General features: G+C 51.3%; 2 protein-coding genes across 2 annotated transcripts in view; one reads left to right on the top strand and one right to left on the bottom strand.

The window, feature by feature from the left end:
• Positions 1-1,508: 1,508 nt before the first annotated feature.
• CUNH5orf49 (chromosome unknown C5orf49 homolog) lies at positions 1,509-16,091 on the top strand. The gene is made up of 3 exons (XM_040630214.1): positions 1,509-1,658; positions 13,959-14,075; positions 15,657-16,091. Exons 1-3 carry the CDS (start codon positions 1,509-1,511, stop codon positions 15,834-15,836), a joined length of 447 nt encoding a protein of 148 aa, XP_040486148.1. The 3' UTR covers positions 15,837-16,091.
• A 3,487-nt stretch (positions 16,092-19,578) lies between these two features.
• The window catches only part of ADCY2 (adenylate cyclase 2), a 387,226-nt gene continuing 379,252 nt past the window's right edge, over positions 19,579-27,552 (bottom strand). The window contains exons 24-25 of the mRNA XM_040630559.1: positions 23,941-24,065; positions 19,579-20,387 (exon numbers count right to left, since the gene is read on the bottom strand). Coding sequence (XP_040486493.1) covers positions 20,235-20,387; positions 23,941-24,065 — 278 coding nt within the window. The 3' untranslated portion in view covers positions 19,579-20,234. The remainder of the gene's footprint in view (positions 20,388-23,940; positions 24,066-27,552) is intronic.

Genomic DNA, 27,552 nt, shown 5'->3' on the forward strand with positions numbered 1-27,552 from the left:
ATCAACCTCTCATGAGATGTCCCCTCCCCTGGAGCTTGAGCACAAGGTAGACTGGTGTCTGACCCTTGTCTGATTCATGCCCAACTCATTTGTCCTTCCAATGGAGCAAAGAGGTGGGTATTAGGGCAAAGAAGGCACATGGGGTTCTCAGACCTCATGGGGGCCCATGAGACAGAGTGGTGGGTCAAAGTCCTGTGCCCGGGGACCTCCAGGGGACACCTCAGCATAGAGGTGCCACCTTGTGCCTTGGACTGAGAGGTCTCTGGCCACCAGCCTGCAACAAGGAACTGCAGACAAGAAATTCCTAGTAAGAGGGGGTGGATGAGAAGGTAAAAGGCTGTCTCCCTGCCTAGCTTTGCACCTTCCTTTCCTCCCAGTCTCCTCCTCTTCATGAAGCTCCACCCCCCTCTTTTCTTGCTACCCTTGGAGCACATCAAGATTGGTCTGCCTCAGGGGCCCCGCAGTTGCTCTTCCCTGGGCTTGGAAGGGACTTCGCGGCTGACTTTCACAAGTTTGGCTCTTCATCATTACATTTCTGCTCCGCTCTCAGCTCTCACAGAGGCTGGCCTTTGCCAAGCACCCTGGTTAATTACTTCCCCAGTGTTTGTCATCTTGTTGCCCCGCCCCACCAACTTTTATTGAGCCATGAGTTTCTGCTCCATGAACTTCCAGCCAAGGGGACAGGGCTACGGAGCCAGCGTTCAGATCTAGCCCTATAACCACCTAGGCAGCGGGGCGCTAGAGCCCCAACCCGAGCTGCTGACGCACTAATTTCGTTCATGGGAGTTTCATACCTTCACTGGCCAATACCATAACTACCAGCCACGTGCGGGCACCCTGCCCTTGAACTGTGGCTAATAACACTTGTCAAAATGATGTTTTGGACAAACTCAGTAAAATAAATATAGTATTACAATGAATTTCACCTGTGTCTTTTTACCTTTTCGGCGTGGTTACCAGAAAGTTTTAAGTTACCTGTGTGGCTCCCATTATGTTCCCATTGGGGGGCGCTTCTCTAGACCCTCTTTACGTTGTCTTTTCCCCTTCTACCGCGGAAACCCGCGGCTCGGTTCAAGGACGCGCCTCCAACGCCGGCTCCCAGTAGGTGCGCGGTCAGGAACTGCCCCGCGAACAGGTGGTCTGCCCGTGAGCGAACCGACGCGGCGTGGAGAAGGGTCAGCAGGTTGGGAGGTGCTGATCCTGGGGGCATCTCCCACCCGGAACCCCGACGCAGCCGCTTCTGCAGCTGGGGCTCTGAGGACGCATCCCCAAGGAAACACCAGGGAATGCGCCCGAGGTGCCGGTAGGAGGACGGGAGGAGGGCTGCGCGGCGCAGGGGCAGCGGGAAGCGGGAGTGGGTCCACTCCCCGCCCCGCCCCGCCGCGGGGCCCAGGCTGGCGTCGCGCGGCCGCCGTTTCCAGGCGACGCCGAAAGCGGGTGCCGGGTGGCCTGCGGCGGGCAGACTGGGCCCGACCTCGGCGGGCGCGGGGCCGCTGGACCGGGGTGGCATGGAGGACGACGAAGAGGAGGAGATCACCGCCGCCACGCTGCGGGGCAAGCCCCGGCCGCCGCCCCTCTCGGCGCTGTCCGCCTTCAGCTACATCCCGCCGCGGCGCCTGGACCCCAAGGAGCACAGCTACTACTACCGCCAGGGCCGGGTGAGCCGCCCGGGGGAGGGGCTGCGAGGCTGGGCGCGGGGGCGGGAGGGGCAGCCGAGCTGGGCGGGGGCCGGAGGACCAGGGTGGGGGCCGGAGGACCGGGGTGTGGGGGTGTGGGGGGAAATAAGGGCGGGGCGTCACTGCCAGGGAGGGGTGGGGGGAGGTAGAGGGGATGGGGCCGGGGCTTCAGAGCCGGGGAGGGGGCTAGAGGAGAGACAGGATGGGGGCGGGGCTTTGCTGCCGGGGAGGGGCTGGAGGGGAGGGGGGAGGCGGTGGAGCTGCAGAGCCCGGAGGGCACTGGAGGAGAGGCGGGATGGGGGATGAGGCCGTCCTGTGGCTTAGTGGGGCTGGGTGCCTCACTGCCGGGGACCAAGGCTGGGGAGAAGGCCAGGGGAGGGTGGATGGGGCGGGGTTGCAGGCCGGGGCTACATTTTGGGGCAGTCCGAGGGTCTGGGCTGCAGCTCTGGCGTGGGACTCAGGGGGCAGGACTGTAAGGGGGGTGGAGGGTGAAGGGTGGGGGCCGGTGCAGGTCTGCACAGCCTGTGAGGGCGCAGGGGCGGGGCGCGGAGACAGGTTAATCAGGGGGAAGGAAGGTGGGAGAGAGGCCTTCCTCCGGGGGCACCTAGACCCCAAAGAGTACAGCTACCACGACCTCAAGAGTAAGGTGGACCTTCCCCTCACCTAGAGCATGGGCAGGGGCTGAGCCCTGTGTGTTTGTGTGTGTGTGTGTGTGTGTGTGTGCGCGCGCGCGCGCGCGTGCGTGTGTTGGGGTGGGGGGTATGCTCAGCTGGAATGAGGCGCTGGGGTTAGGGCATACAGGGTAGGGTGGGGTGGGAGAATGCTCAGCCCTGTGTCCTGAGCTATTTGGGGGGGGGGGTTAGGGTCAAGTGTTCTTAAGGGAAGGGCTTGGGAGCCCCTGGGCTTCCAGAACAACTACCAGGAGCAACAAGGTGACCGCTCTGCCCTGGATCTGGAGGAGGGTCTCGGGAGCGCTAAGGCTGCCCAGCAGTTGGAGGCAGGACTCCCTCTGGGGTCCGCCTGACAGCCCTCACTGCAGTGACTGTGCCCAGAAAGTCCCCGGTACAGAAACCCGTGGAGAGCCCTCCTGCAAACCGAAGGTGACCAGGGGGCAGATCTGGACAGCCGCCTGCAGGGAGAGCAGGGCAGGGAGCCCTCATTAGATGCTGGCCTGGCTCCAGCAGGCACACGGGCCTTGTGGGGAAAAGCTGCTGGTCTGTGAAGGCCGTTTTGCGAGAAGCAAAGGAAGAGAAGCAAATTCAGAACTTGTCAGGAGTCCTCTACTCCTTTCATCCAGCCATCTTCCCTAAATGTCTCCAGTGCGTCTCGGGGTTCGGGGTGCAGGGGCATCATTATTCAAAGGATGCTCAGCCTACAGAGACAGTGAGTGGCTCAGGGAGGGTAGAGGTGAGCCTCGTGCGTGGGAGGAAGGAGGTCTTTCCCTCATTGATGTGTGAGGTACTCCCACAGAATGCATCCTTCCTTTCCTTTCCTCCTCCCCACCCACAAGCCCTAGAGCCCAGATGAATCCCCATTCAGATCAGGTCAGCACACATTGGGGGACTTGCCACCCGTGAAATGTAAGAGAACGTCGTGGAGCTTAGCCTTACAAGCAGAAGCAGTGCTTCCTAGTTGAAATGATCGTTACGGGTTGAATTGTATCCCCCTAAAATTCTCATGTTAGGGCCCTCATCCCAAGCACCTCAGAATGTGACTTTATTTGGAGACAGGGTCTTTATGGAGCAAAGCCAACTAAAGTGAGGTCATGGGGGGGGGCATCCAGTATGACCGGTGTCCTTATGAAAAGGGGAAATTTGGACCCAGAGACAGACACGCATGGACTGAAGAGGGTGAGAACAGACAGGGAAAAGATGGCCTTCTACAAGCCAAGGAGAGAGGCTGGGAACAGCTTCTTCGCTCACGGCCCTCGGGAGGAAAGAACCTGTGGACACCTTGATCTCAGAGTTCCGGCCATCAGAACTGTGAGACAGTACATTTCTCTTGTTTAACCCCCGCCCCCAGTCCGGATGCTTCGTTTCAGCAGCCCGAGCAAGCTAACACATGAACCTCGGCCAGGAGGGTCTCATATCTGTTAGCACCCCTCTGTTTGGCTTTGAGCAATACGGAAGGACAGAAGGAAGAAAGGGGGTGTCCGCAGCACCCGTCTTTGCAGCCCCTGTGGCTCTGCTCCTACGCGTGAAAATCCAGCAGGTGTTAGCACTGGGGAGATTTAGAGCAATGGTGCCCCACCTCGTTGCCACGATGGACCTCATATTTTTTTCCTCCCATGAGCAATATGTTTTGAAAGAGCTTTTATCTGTAAATAATTTCATTTATTAAGTGAATTTTACAATTTAAGCATGCAAAGCCTGTATCCTTGCCAGTTGATGATTCATGCAGAGCATTCCTGCCCAGCACGAGAGAACCAGCCAAAAGGCCGGGAATCTCGATGTTTTAAGTTGGTCTATGCTGTTTTATTGAGAGAACATAAATTTTGTCTGGCTTCCTGACAAAATGAAAAAATTCCCATATACATCATTTTATGTGTACCTTTGAGGAGTCCTGTTAAGTACCACTTTGAGACTATTGAGAAATAAGAGACTAAAACAGATGGGGGTCAAGATACATATTTATCAGAGAGAAAAGCCAGGTTTCAGGTTCCTGCTAAGGGCTCTGGGCTAAAATGGGTTGCGGACACTGAAGCTCTGAATCAGATTTACCCATCCGGCCGCTGTGGCTGTGGGCCCCAGAAAAAGCAGAGCTGACCCCCCACCCCCTGTGGGCCAGGTACTGCCAACAGGAAAAGAGCAGAGTTGGACATGGCAGGTCCAGTTTATTCTTCCCAAATTTACCAATCTGATACATGGCTCTTCCTTTCTGGGGCCAAGACGCAGAGAGATGCCTGAGGTTTGAGGTGCCCACGGCTCTGTACTTGGAAGGAAATCGGGAGTAGGCAAGAAGTATGCCCCTCTAATTCAGAGGTGTGCACACAAAGGCCCTTGGGCCAAATCTGGCCCACTGCTTGTTTTAATAAAGCTTTATTAGAACACGGTCCCATGCTCATTCATTTAGTATTATCTATGGCTACCCCTGGAGTTGAGTAGTTGCGACAGGAAACCATGTGACCTGAAAGCCTAAAACAGTGACTGTCTCTTTACACAAAATGTTTGCTAAGCCCTGCTCTGATATATTACTGTCCCTGGAAGGTAGCAATGGGCCTTAGAAGGAATGAATAAAAAACATTTTATGAAAAAAAATTCGGTACAGTTTTGATAACTGGGCTCACAGGGAAATTCAAATCCTGAAGTCCTTAGTGTCACACAAAAGACAGTGATGTAGCAGAAATATTAACACCTAAATAAAAGAGCCTTAAAAGCAGCAAGAAGACAAAAGGCATTTCAAAGCACGTGTGCAGGAGAGCCACCAATGGTAATAACCCCTGGGGATTACATGAACTAGGATCTAATCAGCAGGGGGACTGCAGCAGCTGATTCTCTTCCGTGAGATCATTTGGCCTGAAGAGGATGAACTTGGTATCACAAATTTGCTGGAGGGTTTAGCTGCCCCTCAGTTAACTGTAAATCCAGGCCGTACCCAAAGCTGAGAAGAAACATGGCAGAATTCGCTCTTAAGTCAGTTACCGTGGGACACACTTAGCGATCAGTTAGTAGCACAGGCCAACGAGTCTTGGCCCCACGTTACCAGCTGTGCAGACTGCCCAAGTCACAAACCCTCCATGTCACACTGCCCATCTCTGAAACAGTGCCAGCTTCATGGAGCGATTATGAGAATTACTTTAATTCACGGGTATAAAATGGCACATAGTAAGTCCCATGTAAGTAGGGCTATGATTATTACTATTTGCTTTTGTTAGTGATCATTTGAGTTTCCTTTCACGGAAGGCTAGTTTCCAGCCAGGGTCTTAGATCCCTTGTTTGCTGTCAGAGACGTACAGGCGAGGCAGGGAACCTGCGTGTCATGCTGGTGGCTTCTGATCTAAGGGGTCTCCCGTGGGAGAGCCCAAAGTTAAGGCTCTCAATGCAGCACACTTATTTAAAGCCCCAGTAATGCCTTGGATCCTGAGACAAATTTGTCATCTCAAGCTGCTAGCTAAAATGTGGTCGCGTCCCGTCCTGCCCCCGACGGGGCTCTAGCAGCGTGGGCTTTTCCTATAAAACATTGTGCCAGTGGCCGAAAGGACAGATTCAGTTCAATGATGTTCTTAAATTACTTTTTTCCCCTTCTGCCTTGTGCAACATTTCTGCCACTGAAATGGAAAAGCTAAGTCAGAGGACAATGCTCTTTTATGAAGGATTTTATTAAATTTCTCAAAGTCTAAGAGCTACATTAAAAAAAGAATTCTTAGATGGTTTTAGAATATGCTTTCCGTCACAATCCACCGGATTGTGGATTGCTCTGTCTCGAGTGAAGCTCGGCTCAGAAAGCCTCACCCTAGCTTTAGTGAGAGGAGCCCACTTTCCTTCTCAGTGTGTGGTGGAGGCAGGGCGGCGAGGGGCTGTTTCTTGACCCTCCTGACCAGAGAACTGCCCTTTCCCCAAGGCAGCCAGGCACTTTGTAGATAAAGCAAGGCATGTTGACTGTCCGCAGGTGCACAGGGGAGTCTCCGGCGGGCCTGGGCCTACGTCCAGTGTCCAGGAGGTGTTCAGTACGAGCCCCCTTGCCCAGCCCCCTCCTAGATGGAGCCTCTTCGCCCTCAGGCCCCGAGCAAACCTGCACGCACACACAGCCGCTCCTGGGGGCTCTGGAGGAGAGGTGAGCTCCAGTGCTGGTGTGCCTTGCAGACCCTTGCACCCACATGCCGTGCAGTAAAAATGAGTGTGTCTGCTGAACGAAATTATGAGCAGCCTCCACTGACGTTTCTGTCCCCCTCCCTGCCCATTTTTCCTCCTGGGCATGTTTTAGTACCACCCGACTGAACGTTTTACGTAGTTCTCTTGCTGCTTGTTTCTCCCACTGCAGTCTGAGCTCACGAGAACGGGGTTATTGTCATCACTGCTCTGTCCTGAGCAATCTCAGCAGGCCTGTCTCACCATGGGCGCTTTGTAAGTACCAGCTGCAGTGAATGAAGGAGGCAGCAGGAACGGATGCAAAGTTGATTTAAACCAGGAGAAGTCACTGACCTACCTCTTAGACTAAACAGAGGTTCCGTGTGACGTTCTCTGCTGCCTGGGTTTTCCTTGGCCTTGCTCAGCTCTTCGGGGACCAACATGGGAGTGGATGGTGTTGCTTCTCCTGAAGACGTCTAGCTGCATCTTTCCCATCCAGTGACCTGCCGCTGGAAAACTGCAGGACCGTGGGGTGGGGGGTGGGGCCGAACGTCTTCCTCCAGAGCAGGTAGGGCTCAGCAAGGGGCAGGTCACCCCAGGGAGGGAGGAAGGGGTGAGGGGAGAGGCCGTGCATCTCCTTCTAGCAGAAGTCTTCCATATGGACCGAAGCAGCTGGAGCGAGCACGCGGCGCGTTGCCCACTGCACGCATGTGAACGTGGTGGTGTGTGTCTAACGTGCACAAGAATGTGTTTACACGCAGGTCACACAACCATGCATACGTATTTGCAGCCTGCGCTTTTCACGGAACACCATATCTTAGACATTTGTTTCAAAGTCATCCCCTTGTAAGGGGCACAGTGACACAGGAAAAGGAATGGCATTATCCCCAATACATTTGGCTCACCCTTTCTTCTGTGATGTGAATAGCTGGGGGGCGGTGGCCGTGGGGGTGGCTGGTGTCAGTGGAAGCAGGAACAAGGGCTCTGAGTCTCCTCTTGGCGACAAGGTGCGCAGACCCCCGACTCAGAGACACCTCCAGTAGGAAACACCCACGAGATCAAACGCAGGCGTTTGTTCACCTAGACTCAGGGGTAAAGGCGCAGGTTCCAGGGCTCTGGTTTTGGGCAGCACTGCCAGCAACAGATCCGTAGCGAAAGAAACTCCTTAACAAGGCTGCTTATGAGAGATTCTTATTAAACTGATAAAACTTTCAGATTATTGGAAAAGATACAACCATTTCTGAAACTTGTGATCTTAATGCATCAGGAGAGGAGACAGAATCTTTGCCACAGAGGAACCAAAGAGAAGAGCTGAGTATTGTCCTTTTAAGAGCTAACAATATGTCCTTGACCAGCTACAGTCCTTCTGAGAATGGAATTTTGAATGATGTTAGAATTAATGAAAATGTCCTCATTAAGCTTCACATACTGCTGGACCCCCAACCCCCCACCCCAGGGAGAAGCACTAGACTTACCAGAAGTAAAAATGAGGCCCCTATGAATCAAAGGCAACCCTTTTGGGTCACCTTGAGACTTTTCACTTTTGAAAGTAGGTCACACACTGGACAGGCAGTGCCTGAAAGCCTCCAGGTGAGAGGTAACGGGACTGTGCCCACGAAGAGATTACCGTTTCGGTCCAGGCGGCTGGGATGTGTCTGGAAACAAACAGACCCTGAACCCTGAGAGTCTTAACCAGTGGTGTGTCAGAGTCTGCTCGTACATTTTAACATGTCGTCTGAACTCTGTGTTCAGTTGGAAGCCTGATAATCAGCCGCCGTGAGAGTATTTCTACTGCGGAAATTAGCAAATGCTACAAATCAGGTCTTTTTTGTCCAGAGAGCAGCCTGTTAACATAATCACACCACTGGCCTTGTGCATACAAACGTAACATGATGGCAGCATGTTTCTTTCTTCATGTGTGTTTTTCCTGCCCACCTTTCTTAATACAGTAACTTGGGAAACCAGGCTTCTCCTTTTTAGTCATTCCAGACGTGCTGATCTTTGGGAACTTGCATTCCTCTATTGGGTCCTCTGAACTTGCTGGCCAAAGAGCAAGGGTAGAGAGCATGGAGGTCACATGAGGGCTCTTATGGACCATCACCTAGAAGGTGATGCCCACTGGCTTCTGCCACAGTTCTTTGCCAGAGCCCATCGCCGGCCCCAGCCTAACTGTGAGGACACCTGGCGATTGCAGTCTTCTGTTTATTCCAGAAGAGAATAAACACTGAGCACATAATACTACCCCTGCCCCAGTACCATGGGAAAAATGCATCAATTTCCTTTTTCTTATTACCTGGTTTGAACGGACAGTGGACAGCACATTTGTATTTAAACGATCTGAGAGAGAGGAGAGAAGAAAGGACTGGGGTCTCGATTTGCTGGAGATCTTACCCCTGCTACTGGTGTGAGAGTGCGTGTAACCTCTTTGGGGGGCACTGGGCACAGAAGTGCACGACCCACAGATGCGCCCTTGTAGGCTGGGGGAAGCCAGGCCTTCCTCGGGCACCTGCTTGCTTCACGCATGAGAAACAGGGTCAGGCTGCCATCACCAACAGCCTCCAAAGTCTCAGGGCCCCAAATAAATCTTCTTTCTCATGTTAAATGTCCAACGGGGATCCCAGCGATGGCTCTGCCCAAGCAGTCACTCAGCGACCGCCATTAAAGTTGCTAACACCTCACGGGAAGCTTCAGGGGTCCCCACAGTCTTCTGCCTGGAGTCCCAGGTCACCCCCACTCCTAGCTCAGTGCTGAGAACTGGTCACGTGGCTTCATTCGCCCAAAGGAGCAAAGGAGATTAACCCTCTGTGGAGTCAGGAGTAGAGGCAGATTGAATATTGGTGATGTCGACCAACCCGGTTGTCTGGGTTGAACGGTCTCCTGACTCAGTTTACCTGGAGCGAACTGCTTTAGCTCCATGCTTACTTTCCATTGTTCAAAAGATCACTATTGCTCGCTACCAAGTACAAGTGTGTGCGTTAGACCTGCCGTAACAAAGTACGACAGACCAGGGGCTTAAGCAACAGAAAGTTATTGTCTCCTCAAGGTGTGGACAAGGTTGGTTCCTTTGGAGGCCCTGAGGGAGAGTCTGCTCCAGGCCGCTCCCCTTTGGCTGTAGATGGCCCTCTTCTCTCTGTGTCTCCTCACATCTCTCTCTGTGTGTCTGTGTCGGTTTCTGAACTTTTTAAGGAAGGACACCAGTGCTATGGGATGAGGGGCCCACCCTACCCCGGTATGACCTCACCTTAACCAATTACATCCTCAGCGTCCTTATTTCTAAATCTCCTTCTGAGATCCTGTGGGTTAGGACTTCAACGTATGCATTTTTTGGAGGATGCAAATCCACCGGTAACACCCAGGGAGGGACTTCCCTGGGGCTCTGGCCACAGCGGTGGGGGCAGCCCCTGCCAGGCCGACAGCAGCCGCGCGGACTTCATGCCCAAGCCCAGGCAGATGCCCATTCTTCATCTCTGGTGCCACTGTACACTGGGCATACCTCTGTTAACCCATGGGTATCACCTTGAATTGTTTAATTAATGAGTTTATTTCCGTTCTCAGCATGTGGTCTCCTCTAAGACGGGGACTCCTTATTTCTGTCCCTATTCCGGCCCTAGCTGGGTGCCTTGTCTGATGGTTAGAGCAATGGGCTTTGGTGGTTGAAAAGTGAAGGTCTCCACTCTACTGTCAGCATTGGCCCAGGGCCACCGAGGCATTATTCTCAGTGTTAGGAGTAGAGGTCACCATGCGGGAACTGAAAGCAAGTAATCAGACCCCACGCCCAGAATGAGACCACGCGACATTTTAACAATACTCGAAAAGCAAAGGGACAAAGGGAGATCACAAGAGAGAAAATAAATGGGCTCGTTTTGCTTTGTTTTTTAAAACCAACGATATGTGTGTGAGAGGAAATCTCTTGAGAGATTTTAATAGCAAAATACCAGTAAACCCAGAAGCTCTATTTTATGAAAGCAGCATCTAAATCCAGGTTCGTTTTTATTAGTGCGATTTTGCTTCAAACCAGGAAGGAACGAAAGACAAAAAGAAAGAAGAAAGATTAATAATGAACATTCAGGAAGACAGATTTTCGGTCTGATTAGGTGTTGGAAAGGGACAGTCACCTTGCTAAGAGAGGCGGCCTGCCTGATGAGGGGATCCCCCCTTATTTTTCAGTGATAGAAAAATTTGTTTTTACTCTGGAAAGTGGTAAATATGCAAAGTCCCGGCAAAGCAGGGAGACTCTGTTCTCGCCCTGGTGCAGTGAGATCCCGCATAAAGCCTGCGTTAGCATGTGGCCAGCTAGGTCAGCTCTCCGTAACTGACCCCGCTTCTCATAGCGCTGCTGCTGCTTTTTCAAAGATATTTATTTATTTATTTATTTATTTATTTATTTATTTAGAGTGAGCATGAGTTGGGGGAGGGGCAGAGGGAGAGGGAGAGAAATCTCCCCTGAGCCCGGAGCCCAACTCGGGGCTGGATCCCACGACCCTGAGATCATGACCTGAGCCAAAATCAAGAGTCAGACGCTTGACCGACGGAGCCACTGAGGCGCCCCACAGTGCTGCTTCTAAGGAGTGTTTTAGGAGTGTTTAGGAGACCTAGTGAGAGTGAGGGGAGACGGGCAGTGTTCTGTAAAGCCGCACATCACAGTGGGCTTCTCCCGCGGAGGGAAGAAGTGAAGGAACCTTGCCTCCCTCGTTCAGATCCCAGTGGTGGTTTTCTCATTCTGTTCCGGAGTCTGTCTCCAGCACAAGTCCAGGACCCCAGGGGGCTGACTCAGCTCAGGAGGGTCAGGCCGGAGTGGGAACACCTGCACAGGAGGACAGCACAAGCCCAGCAGCTGCCACTGCCGTGGGTGACCCCCCCCCACCCCCGCCCCGGCAGGGCTGTCTCTCAGACCCGGGCGCAGCCAGTCACCCACACGGAGCCCTGCGGGAACTGAGGCTGGCCAAGGGTAGCCTCTTCTGTGGCCCAGCATTCTCAGGGTGCAGCTTCCCCCCAGGTGCTCAGTCCTGGGGGGGCAGGTCTTTCTGTTGCAGACTGTAGCCGTTCTCCCCGAGAAACACACCCACTTCACAGGGTCGGCCAGGCCAGGAGGGATTCTGGTGACAATGGGACATCGAGATTATGACCATGAGGGTCTGGTGTGGGGGCTATGGGGTATTTCGTTGCTGTCTGGGTCGGCCTGCTGGCCTCAGCCGGGCTGGGCCAGTAGCTCTGCTCTGAACCCCAAAAGGAAGCGTTTGTAACTCGGTGCCTCGCTTTGCAGAGGGTGCGTTCCCTCCTTCGGGGCTTTTATGTCCCACCATCTTGGCAGAGTGAGTGGTGAACTTGAGCCTCTCTTGGGTCACTGCAGGGCCCTCTGGCCTGGTGGCTTCCCAAAAAAGGCTTGCTGCAAGGGGTGCTAACCTTTCCAGGCTAGAAGCGAGTACCCAGGCAATGCCCCCAGCTTCTGCGGACATCCTGCCATCCTACACACTGTATGTTCAAGATATTGAGATTTCTCTATCCTTCCTACAGGTTTTAAAAAAAAGTCTTAATTTTATTTGATTATCAAATGTCTGATTTTTATATAACCAAAATGATTGATATTTGTGACATTTTCCCCAATGCTTTTATGTGTAGGAGGTCCCTTATGGATTTTTTCACTTGTTTTTCTAATCCATCCAGAATTGACTTTTGATGCTAATGTGCCGTGAAGACCCAAGTTTATTGTTTTTCGCAAATCGCTAGCCGATTTTTATAGTACCCAAAGTGGGATAAGGTATCACCACCCGACTGGTTTGGGCTTTTTGTTTTTTAACCCTGGGTGTGTGAGCTATACTATAGGAGGCCTTCAGGACATGTTAAGCCCAGGGCCAGCCAACCCAGCGCCTGAACAGAACCAGGAACCCAGTAGGTGACAGAGGACAGTGCCAACAAAAAGCTCTTGCAAGGTGATCACATTAAATGGCCATCGGGGTACAGACTCCAAAGCCACGGCTCCTGCCTAAGTCACCGGGAGTGACTCTGAACTTAGGCAAAGCAGGTGAGTAAGTGCCGCAGGCGTGTTGCCCTTGGGATTCTTAAGAACCTCAAACAACCCTAAAAGCTAGCCTTGTTTTCCTTACTAGATGGTTAACTCAACCAGGACGGTGGCCGTGTGTCTGAGCTATCTTCACGACTTCCCCAGCAGGAGTGGCATGTCTGGCACAGGACAGATGACCTGGGAGGGATTATCAAGGTGGGGTTGAAGCCACGTCACCCTCTGGCATTTCCACTGCTCAGCCGCGCTGAGCCCCGCAGTCGGCGAGAATGGGCGGTCCACGTTCTCCAGCAGGCTAAGCCCGGGTCCACGTTCTCCAGCAGGCTAAGCCCGGGTCCACGTTCTCCAGCAGGCTAAGCCCGGGTCCACGTTCTCTAGCAGGCTAAGCCCAGGTCACGTTCTCCAGCAGGCTAAGCCCGGGCCACGTTCTCCAGCAGGCTAAGCCCGGGTCCACGTTCTCCAGCAGGCTAAGCCCAGGCCACGCATCCTGTTCACTGTTCACCTCCTACCTCCACGGACTGCAGTTGGAGGAAATGTTCTAGCATTACTAGCGGAGAAGACAAGCAGGCGAGCAGGCACAGGCTAGATACCCTGTGCCCCCAAATGCCAGCGAGACGGCGTGTCTCGGTTTGCTGCTGGAGGATTCAGGGCGGCTGGCCCTTGGCTGGAGGAACACAAAGGCCTGACTTACACATGAAGTTTGAAGATGAGCTAACACATGGGTTTCTTTTCCTTTTATTAGGTACCGGATAAGGCAGATTAATTTTTGTATCAAGAGAATTTGGAATGAAAAATATGGAGATATTTCAGATGAAAGCTGTTAATGGGATAATTTTCTAATACATCAAAGCTTTTTTATATCTGTCTGATGTTTGTGTGTGTGTTATAAATGTATATATATATATTTTATAGCAAATATATTTATCCATTCATCATGAATTACATTCGTGAGAGCTATCACGTCTGATTAAAGAAAATATTTCCGTCTCCGCAGAGAGGGATTTGCACTAGGTGCCCACCTGCTGGCTAGCAACTTACAGATACTTCTGTTTGGTTATATTGTCCCAGTGTTCAGTTATGGTTAAAGAGCTGATTGCAGAAAATTCAAGAAATATGAGAAAGGTGGAAATGAAGGAGAAAAACACATATTAAGTGGATGATTGTTATTTTAAGGTACACACTAGTGGTGGAGTCGTAGAAGCGGGAGGGTCAAGTGCCTTGGTCAAGGAGGGATCTGTAGGAGGTGAAGAAAAAGAGCCATGGAGATGTTCCCGCCTCGCTGGGGCTCTCGGGGACCTGCTCTGGTCATCGAGGGTCTGCTCTGGGGTGATGTTCCCAAGCGCATACTTAGTGCAGACAGCAAACTGCACATCTCCACTGTCCATCAGGGAGAAGCCTGGCTTCCAAGGTCCACGAGGATTTCCGTAGTTCGGCCGTCTGGTGAACCCATGCCTGTCTTTCTCTTTTTATTCCCAGACAGGAATCATTTCCCTGTACGACTGTGTTTTTCACAAGAGCCCAGGCTACAATCAGAAATTGCACCGAGATGACAGAGAACATGCAAAAAGCCTGGGACTTCACGTGAACGAGGAGGTAATGTGAAGACAGGCTGTTGACAAAGTGCGAACACATGAACTGTGTGCGCGGCTCCGACTCCCGCGGGCGGCCCTCCTCTCCCGCGCCGCCCCCAGGGCTGAGACTCAGCTGCTACCAGCTCCCTCTCTCCTGTCCTGCTCTGTGGATTTGTTTGTATGACTCTGTTGGCTAGTTTAGTTAACAACTTAATGAAGGCAAAACTAAGAAGTTCTTTTCAACAGATAAAGGTTTTTGCTTAGCTTCGGAGTCCTGGCTGTCACGGTTCTCCCACGGACCCCGGCGGCAGCGGTAGGACCACATCTGCAAGAATAACCTCTCTAGCTTAGGTCCCAGCCTCAAACCTGCACGTACAGGGCAGCTCGTCCCCTAGGTCTGCACGACTTTCCCGAAGGGAGAGCTCTGCCTGAGGTTGGCCGCACAGCGGTGTGAGCAGCAGGAGCGCAGCTCCCAGTCCCCAGGGAGAGGAGGTCGGCGTCCCAGCAGGTGTCACGTGCGAGAAGGCTGTGTGTCTCCTTAGCAGGGAGACCCTCCTGGTGCCTTTCCATGCTCGGGGCACTGCACGGAATCCGGTCTGAGGACAGTATGTTTGTTAAGAGGCAGGTGCTGAGTAAATATCATCTTTTCTACAATGCACAGGGGTCGGAATGTAAGAGCTTCTGCTGGGATTTCTTTCTCGGTCAGCGGATTTGTCCCCCGTGGCTGCTATTGTTAAGAATGCCGCCATGTCACTTCCAGGGAAACTTTATTTCGATGGGACATTAAGTGGTGAACTATGAGGTATTACTACTTAAGTCACAGACATTAGGTGTTCTCCTATTGTTTGTTTATGTGAATTCATTCCAAGTTGGCAGTGACTTGGCTAGTGCTATCCTGTCATAAGAACACGCCTGCACACCTGTATCCAGCCCCAGATTCTGAGTGCCTCCCATGTGCACTGAGCAGAGAAGGGGTGAGAAAGAAGTCCCTGTCTATTAGAGCCGACATTCCTACAAGGAACTAGAAAACTAAACGTCCTAGATATAGGGAGCTGAATTCCAGGTAGTGGTAAGTGGTACACAGAGAAATAAGGCTTTTTAAGAGGACGGGGAAACTGAAAGGAGATTGGGGAGCTGGGGAGGGAAGGGGATTGGGGAGATGAGGGGGGCTGAGAAGGTGGGGGTCTGGGGAGATGGTGCCAGGCAAATAGGGGGCAGGGAGATGACAAGGTGGGGGGTGGAAAGATGTGTTTTTGGGAAAGCAAGAAGGTGGGAGGGGAGAGAGGCAGGCAGGAGGAGGACAGGGGGAGGGAAGGGAGGGAGAAAGAACACAACCTGCAGCGAGAGGGCGCCTGGCGCCCGGTGCAGTCTTTGCCTTTCCTCTGAATGATGTGAAGGACTTGGGGACAATGAGGGGCTCTGAGCCTAAGGGACAGGTCTGACATAGTTTAGGAGGCCCCCCCGGCACTAAGAAGCCCGAGGGAGCAAGTTGCAGGTGCGCAAGTCTGCGGGTGAGCCAGGCAGAAACAGCTTCCAGAACACAAGGTAGGTCTTGTGACCACGGAGGTGTGAGCTGACCATGTGTTCTGGTGACCCCGGACAGGAGCGCCAGCGGCCCGTGGGGGTGCTGATGTCCTCGGTCTATGGGAGGCGCATACACCAGCCCGTGGAGCCCCTGAACCGGGACCACGGCCGTGCCAACCACGTGAAGGCTGACTTCTACAGGAAGAACGACATCCCCAGCATCAAGACGCCTGGCTTTGGGCACATTTCTCCAGCCTGAGGGCGCTGCTGTGGCCTGGACCGCGAGGTGGCACAGACAGGCAGTGCCGGGCCTTACGTGCCCCTCCCCCACCCTTCACTGGGTCAGGGAGCCGGCCTGAAGCCGCTTTCGCCCGGATGGTGGGGGGACGGGCCTCGAAGCCCATTTCCCTCATGTGGCCGTGGTGAAGACCCTGGCCAAAGGCCTTTAATGTGACGAACGTCTCGCGGGACCGCGTCAGCTGAAATGATGCCAGAGACTGATCCACTGTGAGCACTTGAATAAAAGGAAAGTGTTCCCACTTGACAGCAGTCCGGTGACTCTGTTCACTGTTTCTCTGGTTCGCCAGACCCCAGGGGACACTCCCGGGAGGGGCATGCACACCGTTTCTCACCAGCTGTGGAAAGCACCGCTGACTGAGTTTCCCTTCCTCCAGGAGGAGATATAATGAGATCTCCTTTTGGAATAATTGGGCTCTAGACCCTGCAACGCTCCCCCCGCCCCAGAACACTGAGCTGTAAGTATCAGAAGTTTGCACAGTTGAGGACAAAACCCTAGTAGGGATGGGCGCCCTCTGTGGCCAGCAATGCCGCCGTCCCTCCTCGCACACGTCATGGGAAGAGATTGGGCTTTGGTGTTCAACGGACTTGGGTTAAATTCTGACTCCTGGCTTTCCCAGCCGCATGGGTACAGAGCCCACCATTTCACGGATTGGAGCCCACCTTTCCTTCTCTTCAAAGTGGGAGTTCCAAACCGTGAGGAGTGTGTGTGGGAATCAGTGGTCTGAACGCAGGCACACGAGGGGCTTAGGACTGTTCGTGTGCGTAGTTTTCACTTCGGAAACACCTGCTTCTAACCCAAGTTGGAAATGTTTATTTTGGAGAGAATTTGAAACTTATTCTAGTATTAAGATATTGGCGGTGATTTAATGAATGGGTGGGTCTCTTGAAAGAAATCATCCCTCACCTATTGCAATTAAATTTCCCACAGCTTAGTGGTTAATGGGCGGGTGATCTAATTAGTTTTATTCCTGATTCCCCCATGGCTGGTTTTATTGTTTTGAATCTCTAAGGACATATGACACTGAATTGTTGACAATTTCCAGGCCTAGGGACCCCTATGTATTTCTTTATTCTTTTGAAATTTTTTAAAATTTTCACTTGTGGTGCCTTTTATTATTTTTCCTCCCAAACACATAGCAGTAGTTTGTTTGGGATGCCTTTGGGTACCTTAAGCTATATTATAATAATATAATAAAAAATATATCAAGTTTGGAAATAAGGAAATTTTTATAAATTACGTTTTCTTCAGTTTTGACTACCAAGCAAGACAAGGCATCTCTAAGAAATGCCTTCATCTGACAGTGACTACAGTAAATCTATGTCAAACTAAATTATTTTCAGTTACTTTAAGTCAGATCCTACTCCCCTAACCTTCTACTTTCAAAGAGCAGGCCGTGAATTGGACAAGGTTTTGAAAGGCATCAGGGGGAAATTAAACGTATTTCCGTTGGCATCACCACTTCTACAACTGAAAGCCAGTGAATGCCCAGTCACCCTATAAAAGAGAAACGTATTAAAAGAATGTTTCAATGTATCCAATCTCCAGGGTTAGTCAATCCTTCTTGGAGGCGGAGTGGTTGCCGTCCTCAGGAAAGCATAATGAACTGGGGAAAAGGAGGCGGGTGGATGATTCAAGACAATGCAGACTTTTCTTAACAAAGGTAGGAAATACTGCAGGTTTAATGGGACCACACTCAAGGCATTTTCCTGAGAGAGGGCTTTCTGCAAAACTTGAAGGTTAAGGAGAGCGTTGAGGAGCTGGCTACCAAGGTCGCTAGGCTGCCGGCCGGTGAGGTGAACTGCCAGCCCTTGCCTCTGCCTGGTTTGCTGCCCCGAATGTCTGTAGCTCCAGAGCTATGAAGCCTTGACCGGGAGGCACACTTTCAGATTTAGGGAGCAGGCTGCTTTGTATTCTAGGCTCGTCTTAGTCACTGATCACTGGGAAGCTCTGAACAAGCCCGTGGACCTCTCTGCACCCGTTTCCTCATTTGGAAAGCACAGGGGGTGCTCAGACTGGGGACTGGAGTCACCCAAAGAAAGTGTTACCTAAACACAGAGAAGGTGCTGGGCCCCACCGCCAGGACTTCTGACTTGGCGGGTGTGGGTTGGGGCCCGGAAATGTGCAGGTCCCCAGGGGGCACCACCGCCGCTGGGTGGGGACCATATTTTGAACGGTCCGTGTGTGCGCAGACCTTTGCAAGGTGTACCCTGATAACGACTTTGATCGCTTTAAAAAGTCCCTTGTTTGGTAAGCCCGGCAATACAGTTCTGGGAAAAAACAAGTCTCCTTTTGAGTTCTTTTCACCGAATTCAGCACATCCTCAGTGCAGGCTGAGAGCCATGGTTCAGTGTGCCTGGTGAATCACTCAACCGTGGGTGTCCGCTAAAGGGAAGTGACGTAAAGCGGATGGGTCCTGCAGACTCTAAGGGAGGAAGCACCCATGGGGTACAGCTGCCGGCCGTGGTTACAAACGATACAGAGGGCCAGTCTGAAGTCACTGAAACTCTGGATCTCTGGTAGAGCGAAGACAGAGGCCCTTACGCTCCCTCTCCTCATTCCATCACCTTTATGAGAATTAGGTGAATCAAGGCCAATGCTGAGATGTGATTATAGGATCAAAAAATTCCTGACTGAGGCAGACAATGGACCAAGTCATGCTGTAGTCCCACTTGGGTGATGGAGGCCAGTTACTAGTTTCGAGAAGTGCTATTACCTGAGTCTGAGTCAAAATCCTGGCACAGAGGCTCTGGCAAGAGAAAGCCTGGGTAGCTGCCAGGTTCTCTCACAGTCATTAGCTCTTTCAGACCTGATCCCATAAGCTATCAATGAGGAAATACTCCTAAGAGAAATTAAGAGATACGTTCAAAGTCACACAGCCCATAAACGATCAGTCAGGAATCAAACGAGGGCTTGTGCCCCGGGTCTGAGTTCCCAGGAACAAGGTGTTCCTGACAGATCGGGGTCCTCTGTGTCTCACAGACGCCTGCCCTGAACCGGGAAGAGAAGCCGGGCGTGCCCAACGGGGTTGGCATCTAAAGCTTTGCTTCTAAACATCAGATTACGCATGATTGCTCTATTTTCCACCCTTTGGCAAAGTACGATTTCTTTATGCAAAGGAAAAGCCCCAAAACTCTAGAGCTGGATTTACATGAACAAAATTCCCCAAGTCTTCTCTCTTCAAGAACGCGTAACATTGGCTCTGTGCCCCCTTAAGTCTCCTCAGACAGAACAGGCATCTTACGGGGCCTGGCAGCTTCTCCCGGTGGGTTCCAACTATTGTGGCGGCTGCTGACGTACACAGTCAGTGCCAAATTGTTCTCCCGCAGCCTGCGGCTGATGGCTCTACCAAAGCATGACGGCGGACCAGAGAACGCGGGCAGAGAGGGTGCTGCTGCTGCTGGTGGAGGGTCCTCTCGTTATTAAAACATTTTTTCCTGGAAAATGTTCTCTCGAGATGCCAAAGTGAAAACCAGGCCACGTACACATGGCGCATTCCCGGGGGTGGCAACACCGAGTATGTGCATCACAGACTCCGTCCTGATCGGAATTACTCAAGGATATGTCAACCTTGGCTTCCGGGGAGCTCTTTCTGCAACAACCGTCAAACAGCAGAAGGGAAAACAAATCCCAGTTCTGGAGCGGAGCCCGCAGGAGAGGGAAGAACGGGGGGTGGGGGAGGGTAAAGATACAGACTCTAAACCAAAGTACATAAAACTTTTAATGAATCAACTTTACAAAAGACAATGGCATCAAAACATCAGACGCGTTTGGTACAAAACTGGTTCTAGGTTGTGAGAACTAATCCTGGTGATGGATGGCACGAGACACGACACAGCAAGGCGACAGGACCACGGATCCCGCTGGGGCCCGTGGACAGCCACTGGCGATGAGACACGTGGGTGAACACAGTCAAATCCCATGTGGGGTGACAGAAATCAACTTATTCACAAATACTGTGTGTTTTAATATCAGACTAGCGGATGCGGTTGGCGAGCTACCATATTTTCCAGAAAAGAACATGCACCGGAAGATAATATACACCCCCTAGTTTTATTGCCTTAAGAATTTTTGTTTATTTCACGTCTGTCGTCTTTGTGAGTTCGTTGAACGCGTCTCTCCTATAACACACACTCCTTTTCCTTCTGCTTCGGAGTAAGCACAGTGCAAGTGGCAGAGCGATCTTGGCACACATCAGACACCAAACGATATGCCACCAGGGTCATAGGAACAAGTCTGAAAGGCTCCATAGGACAGAACAGAGCACGCACATCAAAAATGAGGGACAAAGGTTGCAGTCAGAAAGTGCGTTGTACCTTCCTGAAAATACAGTCTTCTTGCCAAAGTGAAGGCAACTCTTCAGGATGCCAAGTTGCCCTGGGAAAGGGACCTTGACATTTCTGTGTTTACAAAGTACGTCTTCAGCTCCCCCTTGCCTTTCACGTTAATTATTCCTCGACACGTGCACGTGTACCCCAGCGTCTGGAGGATGAGGCTTGTCTCCTCGGTGACCTAGAAACACACGACAGACGAAGACGCGGTCAGTGTCTAGGCCACACGGCCTCTGGGGGTCACCTGACCACAAAGATCAAGAGCCAAAAGACACTCGTGTTCTTTGACCCATTCATTCTACCCCTGAGAAATTGGAAGGAGAAAGAATAGCGCAGAAGAGCTTTTTAAGGACAATGTGTAGTTTCACGCTGTGATAGTGACAGACCATAAACCACCTAAAAGTCAAGTGATCTCCAGGGAGAAGTGAACCATGATGCTGTCCTGACCATACTGAGGATGAGACTGTGAAATAAGGAGATTTGTTTCACCCCAAAAGAAGCATGAAGCCTGGACTCATGCTATGATTTCAACTATATGAAGACCACGTATTCACATATAAGAGACCTGGGAAAAGAAAGTAAAACAGAATATGTTGGAGTGGTGGGATTCCGGATAATCTTTACAAATTGTCACCGATGTCCTTTCATGAAATCATAAATGTGAATAATAGATTTTAATACGGGTGGGAGAAGACATCCTGAGAAGACCGAGGGTTCCTGCAAATGGCCACGCACTTCAGGTTGAATGCTTGAGAATACAACTAAAAGGACACTAGGGGTCCGCACTAGCCTTAACCTGGACAAGACGCACCGGGTCAGGTCTTGGAAGTTTCCTCCCTTTACTGAATTGACACGAGATGCTAAAAGGGCTGGGCCCCTCCTTTGCAGCCTGTCGATGGGATGGGACAGGTGGTTCCTGCCACTGCCCCGTGGGGCAAGGACCCTTAGTGCAGAACAGCATTGGAATTCCTTCCACTTCATCCGAGGAAATGGACATGGAATGGGGGGGGGAGTCCCCGGCCACCTCAGGCATGCAGGTGACACATGCGTGCTGGACAGGCTGTTGGAACAAGCTAGAAAAATCACTCCATCTTCCTGTAATATGACCCAATGGCCAGCCCCTAGCACACGGGAAAATGCATGGATCCTTGGGACCCTTATGACCAGAGCTAGGAAAGGGGGACACAAGTGCCAGATATTCACATCCTCCCCTCCCCTAGGGTTGTGTCCAAGTCCTGGGGGAGGACAGGTGAAGCCAGCAGCCCAGGATGGACTTTGCATCCTGGATAAGAACTGGAAGAATATGGACAAAGCCAAGAAACCCAGACTACAGATATGTACTCATGATCCGAGTTCTCAGGGGTCATCAGAATTAGGGAATCCTACAGGCTTCTGACTTCTGACCTTGCACAGAGAACAAACACATCTTTTGGAGTCTTGGGGGTTCGTTGTGCGTGGAGCACCGCCCCTGGCATTTATGAGCTATCTGTTGGAATCTGTAATGCAACCACACAATTGCTGTGATGCGAGGAGGAGGGAGCTGTCTCCCGGAGGAGCACCAGCCTGTACTCCTCCGGGTCCAGGGGAAGCCTGGCTGGGTGACGCGTGGGCTCTCCGCTGCTCTTTGGCTTCCAGGCGAGAACGCACGGTGGGAGTGGAATGCTCTCTAATCAAAAGAACCCATCCGTCAGGCCCGGGAGAAGCTTTGTGATGATCTCAGCACCATTTATTTTTCCTGGCATCTCACTCCTTTTCTTGCACTAAGAGGAAACACGAAGCTCCTGGAGGCGGAGGGAGCACCGCGCCCTCAGGGAAGGAGTCTGCTGGGCACGACCTCCCAGCCGCCGTGCCGTGTGAGCACCCACGGAGCTGCAGATGAGCTGCTCTCCCGACAGCCAGAACCCGTGTCGTCTCCCCCGCGCTCCGAGCGCGCAGAGAGCATCCAGCGGGCTGCTCAGCACTGCATCACCCGGAGCTTTACGACGCCCCATATCCTCCTGGAGACACACAAGAGCTCAGGCTCATCTGAAGCATTGATCTGGAGGGGATTTACGAGCTCCAGGAGGGAGCACTTTCCCCGACCAGCCTCTCTTAAATTGTTTTTGATACTCATCCCAAGTACTTGAAAACTACTTGGAGAGTCGTGAAGCATGTCAAGGCCACCATTCGTCTTCTGAATGTTCCAGGTATGTGGAGAGGGCCCAGCTTGGCCTACAGGTGGGAACGGGTGTCCTTGATAGGAGCACCCTCTCCCTGCACCAAACGGAGGACGCCAAGTGGTCCATGATTGCCGGAACATCCCTGGGCAGGGGGAGCTGCCGGTGACATGCGTGCAGGAAGGCCTAGAGGCCATGATGCCATCAGGGCACGGTGCAACTAGGCTGCCAACATGGCAGACCATTCTTCGTGGGAGGCAAGCAGGCCATCTCCACAGACAGTGACCACAACTCAGCCCCATTTCTGTGAGAGCTTCGTCTGGATTGGCTCTCATGAGCACAGCCACTTGGCTCTTTTCCCTGGCAATGCAGTTTGGTTGGGAAGCCCTGGCTGTTCTCCTCCCCATGTCACTTGCCATCTCTCCCCTCTCTCTGTTGCTCAGTTGCTCACTTTCAGCAACGGTTGACTAATCATCTGGCTGGAAAGAGATGAACACTTAGAAGTAATGTTGGTCCCGTTCCATATAAAAATTAAGGATATGCTATAGGAAGCTCACAGAAATGGAATCCTCTTGAATGAATGAGCCAGAGAGTGTGAAAGGCAAGTGAGCAGAAGTTTAATGAAAAGCCCACTCTTGATGACATCAGAGCTGGGGTCTCCTACAGAAGTCAATAGAGAACTCTAAATCTCTACCATAATGTTAGCAGGCATGGTTACCTGAGGACACTGGTCAAGCCAAGGCACACAGAACAGCGACTTATGGAATCTTCCGTAATGGACACCCCCAAAAAGAAAAAATCCTATTACTGGTGTCCAATGGTTTTCATACAATTTTGCCATTTGGCAGGAATTTATCTTCCAGAATATAACAAAGCTGGAGTGAAATGTGGAACCACTGCTTTTTGAGGGTGAAGCAAATAGAAAGTTCTACAGAGACACACGCGCGCACGCATTCTTCTCATTAGGAGAAGTCAGTCTCTCCTTCTAGGTGTCTGGCACCATGCTCAAGCGTCCTCCCTTGGGTGGATTCGAGTGCTTTCCCATCATTCTATATCCAAAGCCTGTGCTGGTCCGATTTGGCACTGCTCTGACACATCACCCAGAATCCTACCCCTTGTTTTTCCCCAGTGGGCTCTCTTCCGTCTCCCCCCAGTTCTGCCTCTGGGACGGGAAGTCTGGGGGTTATGTCTGGTGTTGGTAATACTATCCCTCTCCCCAGCAAAGTACCTTTCAAGGTGCGGGGCCCGGAGATGGAAGAGGAGAGAAGGGTCCTGCCCTAACTTCGTGCTCAGGTATCTGACTGCCATGTTGGTTGTTGCAATCGTTGACTTTTGCAAAGGCAATAATCTTTATATTATTACATTTCTAAATTATTGCTAATAGCGAGTGCAGAAATGAATTAACATTTCCCCAATAAAAAAGGACTTCTGTCAATGTAAATGTGTTTCAAGGTTTTCTCAAGATCTAAGTAACTTTCAAGGTTCTTGTTTTAATATATTATTATCATTATTATTACACTTATTTATGGTTTCCGAGAGGACAGAACTGGCCGATGCTGACAAAGCACACTGAATTACCTGTATCTTGTCCAGCACGCCGGTGCTGTCCATCCTGCTGGCCACGTTTACAGTGTTGCCCCAGATATCATACTGCGGCTTCTGAGCTCCAATCACACCGGCTATCACAGGTCCGTGGTTAATACCTGCGACACATCAGAACCGGGTGAATGAGATTCAAGGTACAGCAACCGTCTTAAACAGAAGAGCTTTACAAGGATATTTTTGAATCATCGTCATTAAACAAACATTAGCCCAACCCATGGGATTCTAAAGCAAAGAAAAATTATTGTTTTTCCTTCTTAACCTTGATTCTGGCTCATGTGCCCATATATTGTTATTATTCCATAATAACATAAGGTTGGTTATGCTTCTCAAAAACTAACCATAATAGTTCCCTATGTTGCTATTTAATCTTAGACAAGAGATGAGCATTGTGTTTCCCATAGTTGTGTCGCTAATGTTAATTTTGAAATCTTTGTCTTTCAGGTTTAAGTAGCTACACTGAGTGCATTGACCAGCAGCTGCCGGACTTGTGGGTTCCTGCCGCCGTCTTGCCGAACACGCCGCTGCCACCAACCACACCAGTGCTGTGTTCTCCACCCGCCAGGCACTGTTCTATGTGCTTTATGTGTGAGAACTCTTGTGGTTCTCACAGCAGCCACAGATGGGGTGGGTACTGTCACCGTCACTTCCAGTTTCAGGTGAGGAAGCTGAGGACGGCACCATCAGACAGGCAGTAGATGGCAGAGGCCGATGGTTCCACGGCCCCTGCTTGTAAGGACGCTGCCCTCCAATCTCTGCCACAAGCGTCCCGTGCACAAGGCTCTTCCCACCTTGAGGGCTGTTGCCTTCCTAACGTCCCAATGGCAAGGTTCCTGAATTCCAGAGGAATGTGTTTGTGCTGTTGAGCTCCATTGCTAAACCACCTGCCGAAGGACTCCCTTAACGTGCACTGTGCTCGTGACAGAGTCCACCCAGGTCAGCGTTAAAACAACAGCAAATGTTAGCATGGGCAATACAGATTCAGATTTGAGGACATTCTCTGACACAAGAAGCTACAACTGATAAGACTGGAGGAGGGTCGCATTTGGAGGGATCTTTGGGTAGACAGGCTGGCCCCTGGTGGGCAGGTGCGACCCAAAGAGGGTCTCCAGACAAGTGGTCTCTCAGACTGTGTTGCTTGGGTTCTTGGCCCCCTTGAAGCTGGGCTCTTTACAGCTCTGCATCCATCAGACTGAGGACAGCCCACCTCTGGCGTAAGCGTCTTCACCAACTGTGATTCCCCAGGGACAGCCACCAAAAGGTTGCTGGAGAAACCCAGGAACGAGCTGTCACTCTTCAGCCCAGCTGGCTGAAACCTCACTGGCAGGACAGATTTCTTGCTATCCTGGCCTGCCCGTGTGACTTCCCAGATAATCGGGCACCCCAGACAGAGGTGACGGTGGCTCTGACTGCCCCCTCCGTTAGTAACTGCGATTATAAACCCGTGGTTATTACGTGCAGACACTTGAGCTCCGGGCGCAAGTCCACACTGCCTGAGACATGGGGATGGCATCTGCCCCCAGGAGTGGAAGCCTTGCAAGTCTGATCAACTTCTCTAGTCACAGTGGCCCGGACTCCTCCCCCACCCCGTGCACCAGTAGCATGAGTCCTTGTCCCAGCATCTCAGTTCAAAGAGGCAGACCCCCAGGTATTCTGGGAGTGGTGTGGAGGAAGACCACAGACATAGAAATGACGACACTGGTTAATTATGCCCCCTACATTTTCTCCTGGCTCTAGGACCCGTCCTCACTGCAAGAGTCACCTTGTACTGATTAAGGAGGCTGTTTCTGAGTGATCCCATTTCCCACTCCCGAATTGCTTGGCGTGCTACGGTTTGCTACAGATCTAAGGCCAAGCTGCCTCTTTGCAATGGAGAGGTAGGCAGGAAACAGTACGAACACTGTCCACAAAATCTTTGAAGTTACGCAAGAGGTGAGCAAGAAATTCTGCTTTGCTTTTGCTGAGTACTCAACAAAGCTCACACACTGCTTTAGACACCCCAAATAATTTATTCCAGCTGCTGGCTGGTGCTCTTGAACCCCTCTGCCATCAACTTTTCTGGGGCTGCTGAGTCCTGCTTGGTCAGTGCCTGGGGGGAGGGGAGGCGAGGGGAGAGCCTGGGCTGATGATTCCTGGCACAGGCTCAATCTCTACTTAGTGCAGGAATGTGCTCGAATTTTGGTTCCTGCTAACCGACTGATTCTGCAGCTTGACCCGCAGAAAAGGACGCTAGGAGTGAATTCAGCTCTTATTATTTGCCTTTTTTTTTTTTTTTTTGAAATATTACTCTCCCGAGTTCCTACCGTGAATTGCCACTGGATGGCACTATGCACCCGAGTGCAGCCCGGAAGCCGCCCGAGCGAGGCCCAGGGGTGGGGAAAGGCAGCCCCAGAGGCTGGTGAAACACTGAACTTAGGCTTCCTTAGGAATCTAAGAGCCAGTGTGCAGGGTGACACCATCACTAGCAGTATATTCAATAATCAGTGTAAAATAAGCACTCCATAAATTCCTACTGAACAGGGTCTATTCAATTACTCACATTAATTTGGAAAATACGGTTATGGTCCAGACCAAGAAAACTGCTTTTTTTGGATGTAACACAGGTGACCAGGGAATGGCTGTCCCCATCTCACCTTGCAGTGAAGGGCAGTGCTGTTTGGGTCTGTATATGCTTTTCAACAGAGCGGGTCATGCCGCCAGGTAACAGATTTTTTTTTTTTTTAAATAAGAGTAGTTTGAAAGTTTGAAGCTCATTGTCTAAGCTGTCAAAACAATCAAGAGGCTCTAGAGTCAAGGGGACACCTCCGCATCTGATGTGGTCAGCGGGCTGTGGGGCCGCCCCCACCTGCTGGCCCTTCTCACTTTCGGAGAAGGTAGCGAGCGCCCTCACAGAGGCCCGCTGTGCCTGGAGGTGAGAACATATGAAGGAAAAGGTGTCCGACACTAACAATTAACAGCATATATGAGCAGCAAAGAGGCCACCTGCCGCTCCAGACGTACAATATTTCCGGGTTTTACAATTCAGAACATAGGCAGAGCAAAGGAAGAAAATTGCTCTAAATATTGGGATTTTTTTTTAAGTGGAAATCTGTATGCAAAAGAAATGAAAAGCCATTCAGATGGAATTTATTACAAGAACTCCTCTTATGTGGACTTGCTTTCAGGAGAAGCAAAACGTGTTGCCAAGAGGAACATCAAATCGTCGGAGAAGGTCCTACCTATCATGAATGGCCAGACAGCTGCGTGCTCAGCTGGGGTTTAAAGCACACTTTCTGTGTTTACAGACATTTGTAAAAGGCTAGTAAGCATGAAACATGCTCATGAGTCCACATTAGGGAAGTTACTAGAAATTTTTAAAAGAAATTTAGGCCAGTGATGGGTATTAGGAGGGCACGTACTGCATGGTGCACTGGGTGTTATATGCAAGTAATGAATCATGGAACTTTACGTCAAAAACTAGGATGCACTGTATGGTGACTAACATAACATAATAAAAAATTATTATAAAAAAAAGAAAACAAATACTGAAAGACTTAAATTCAACTATATCAATAATTACATTAAATGTGAATAAACTAAACCCTCAAT

Source organism: Ursus maritimus, unplaced genomic scaffold (assembly GCF_017311325.1).
Source record: "Ursus maritimus isolate PB19 unplaced genomic scaffold, ASM1731132v1 scaffold_15, whole genome shotgun sequence".
NCBI lineage: Eukaryota > Metazoa > Chordata > Mammalia > Carnivora > Ursidae > Ursus > Ursus maritimus.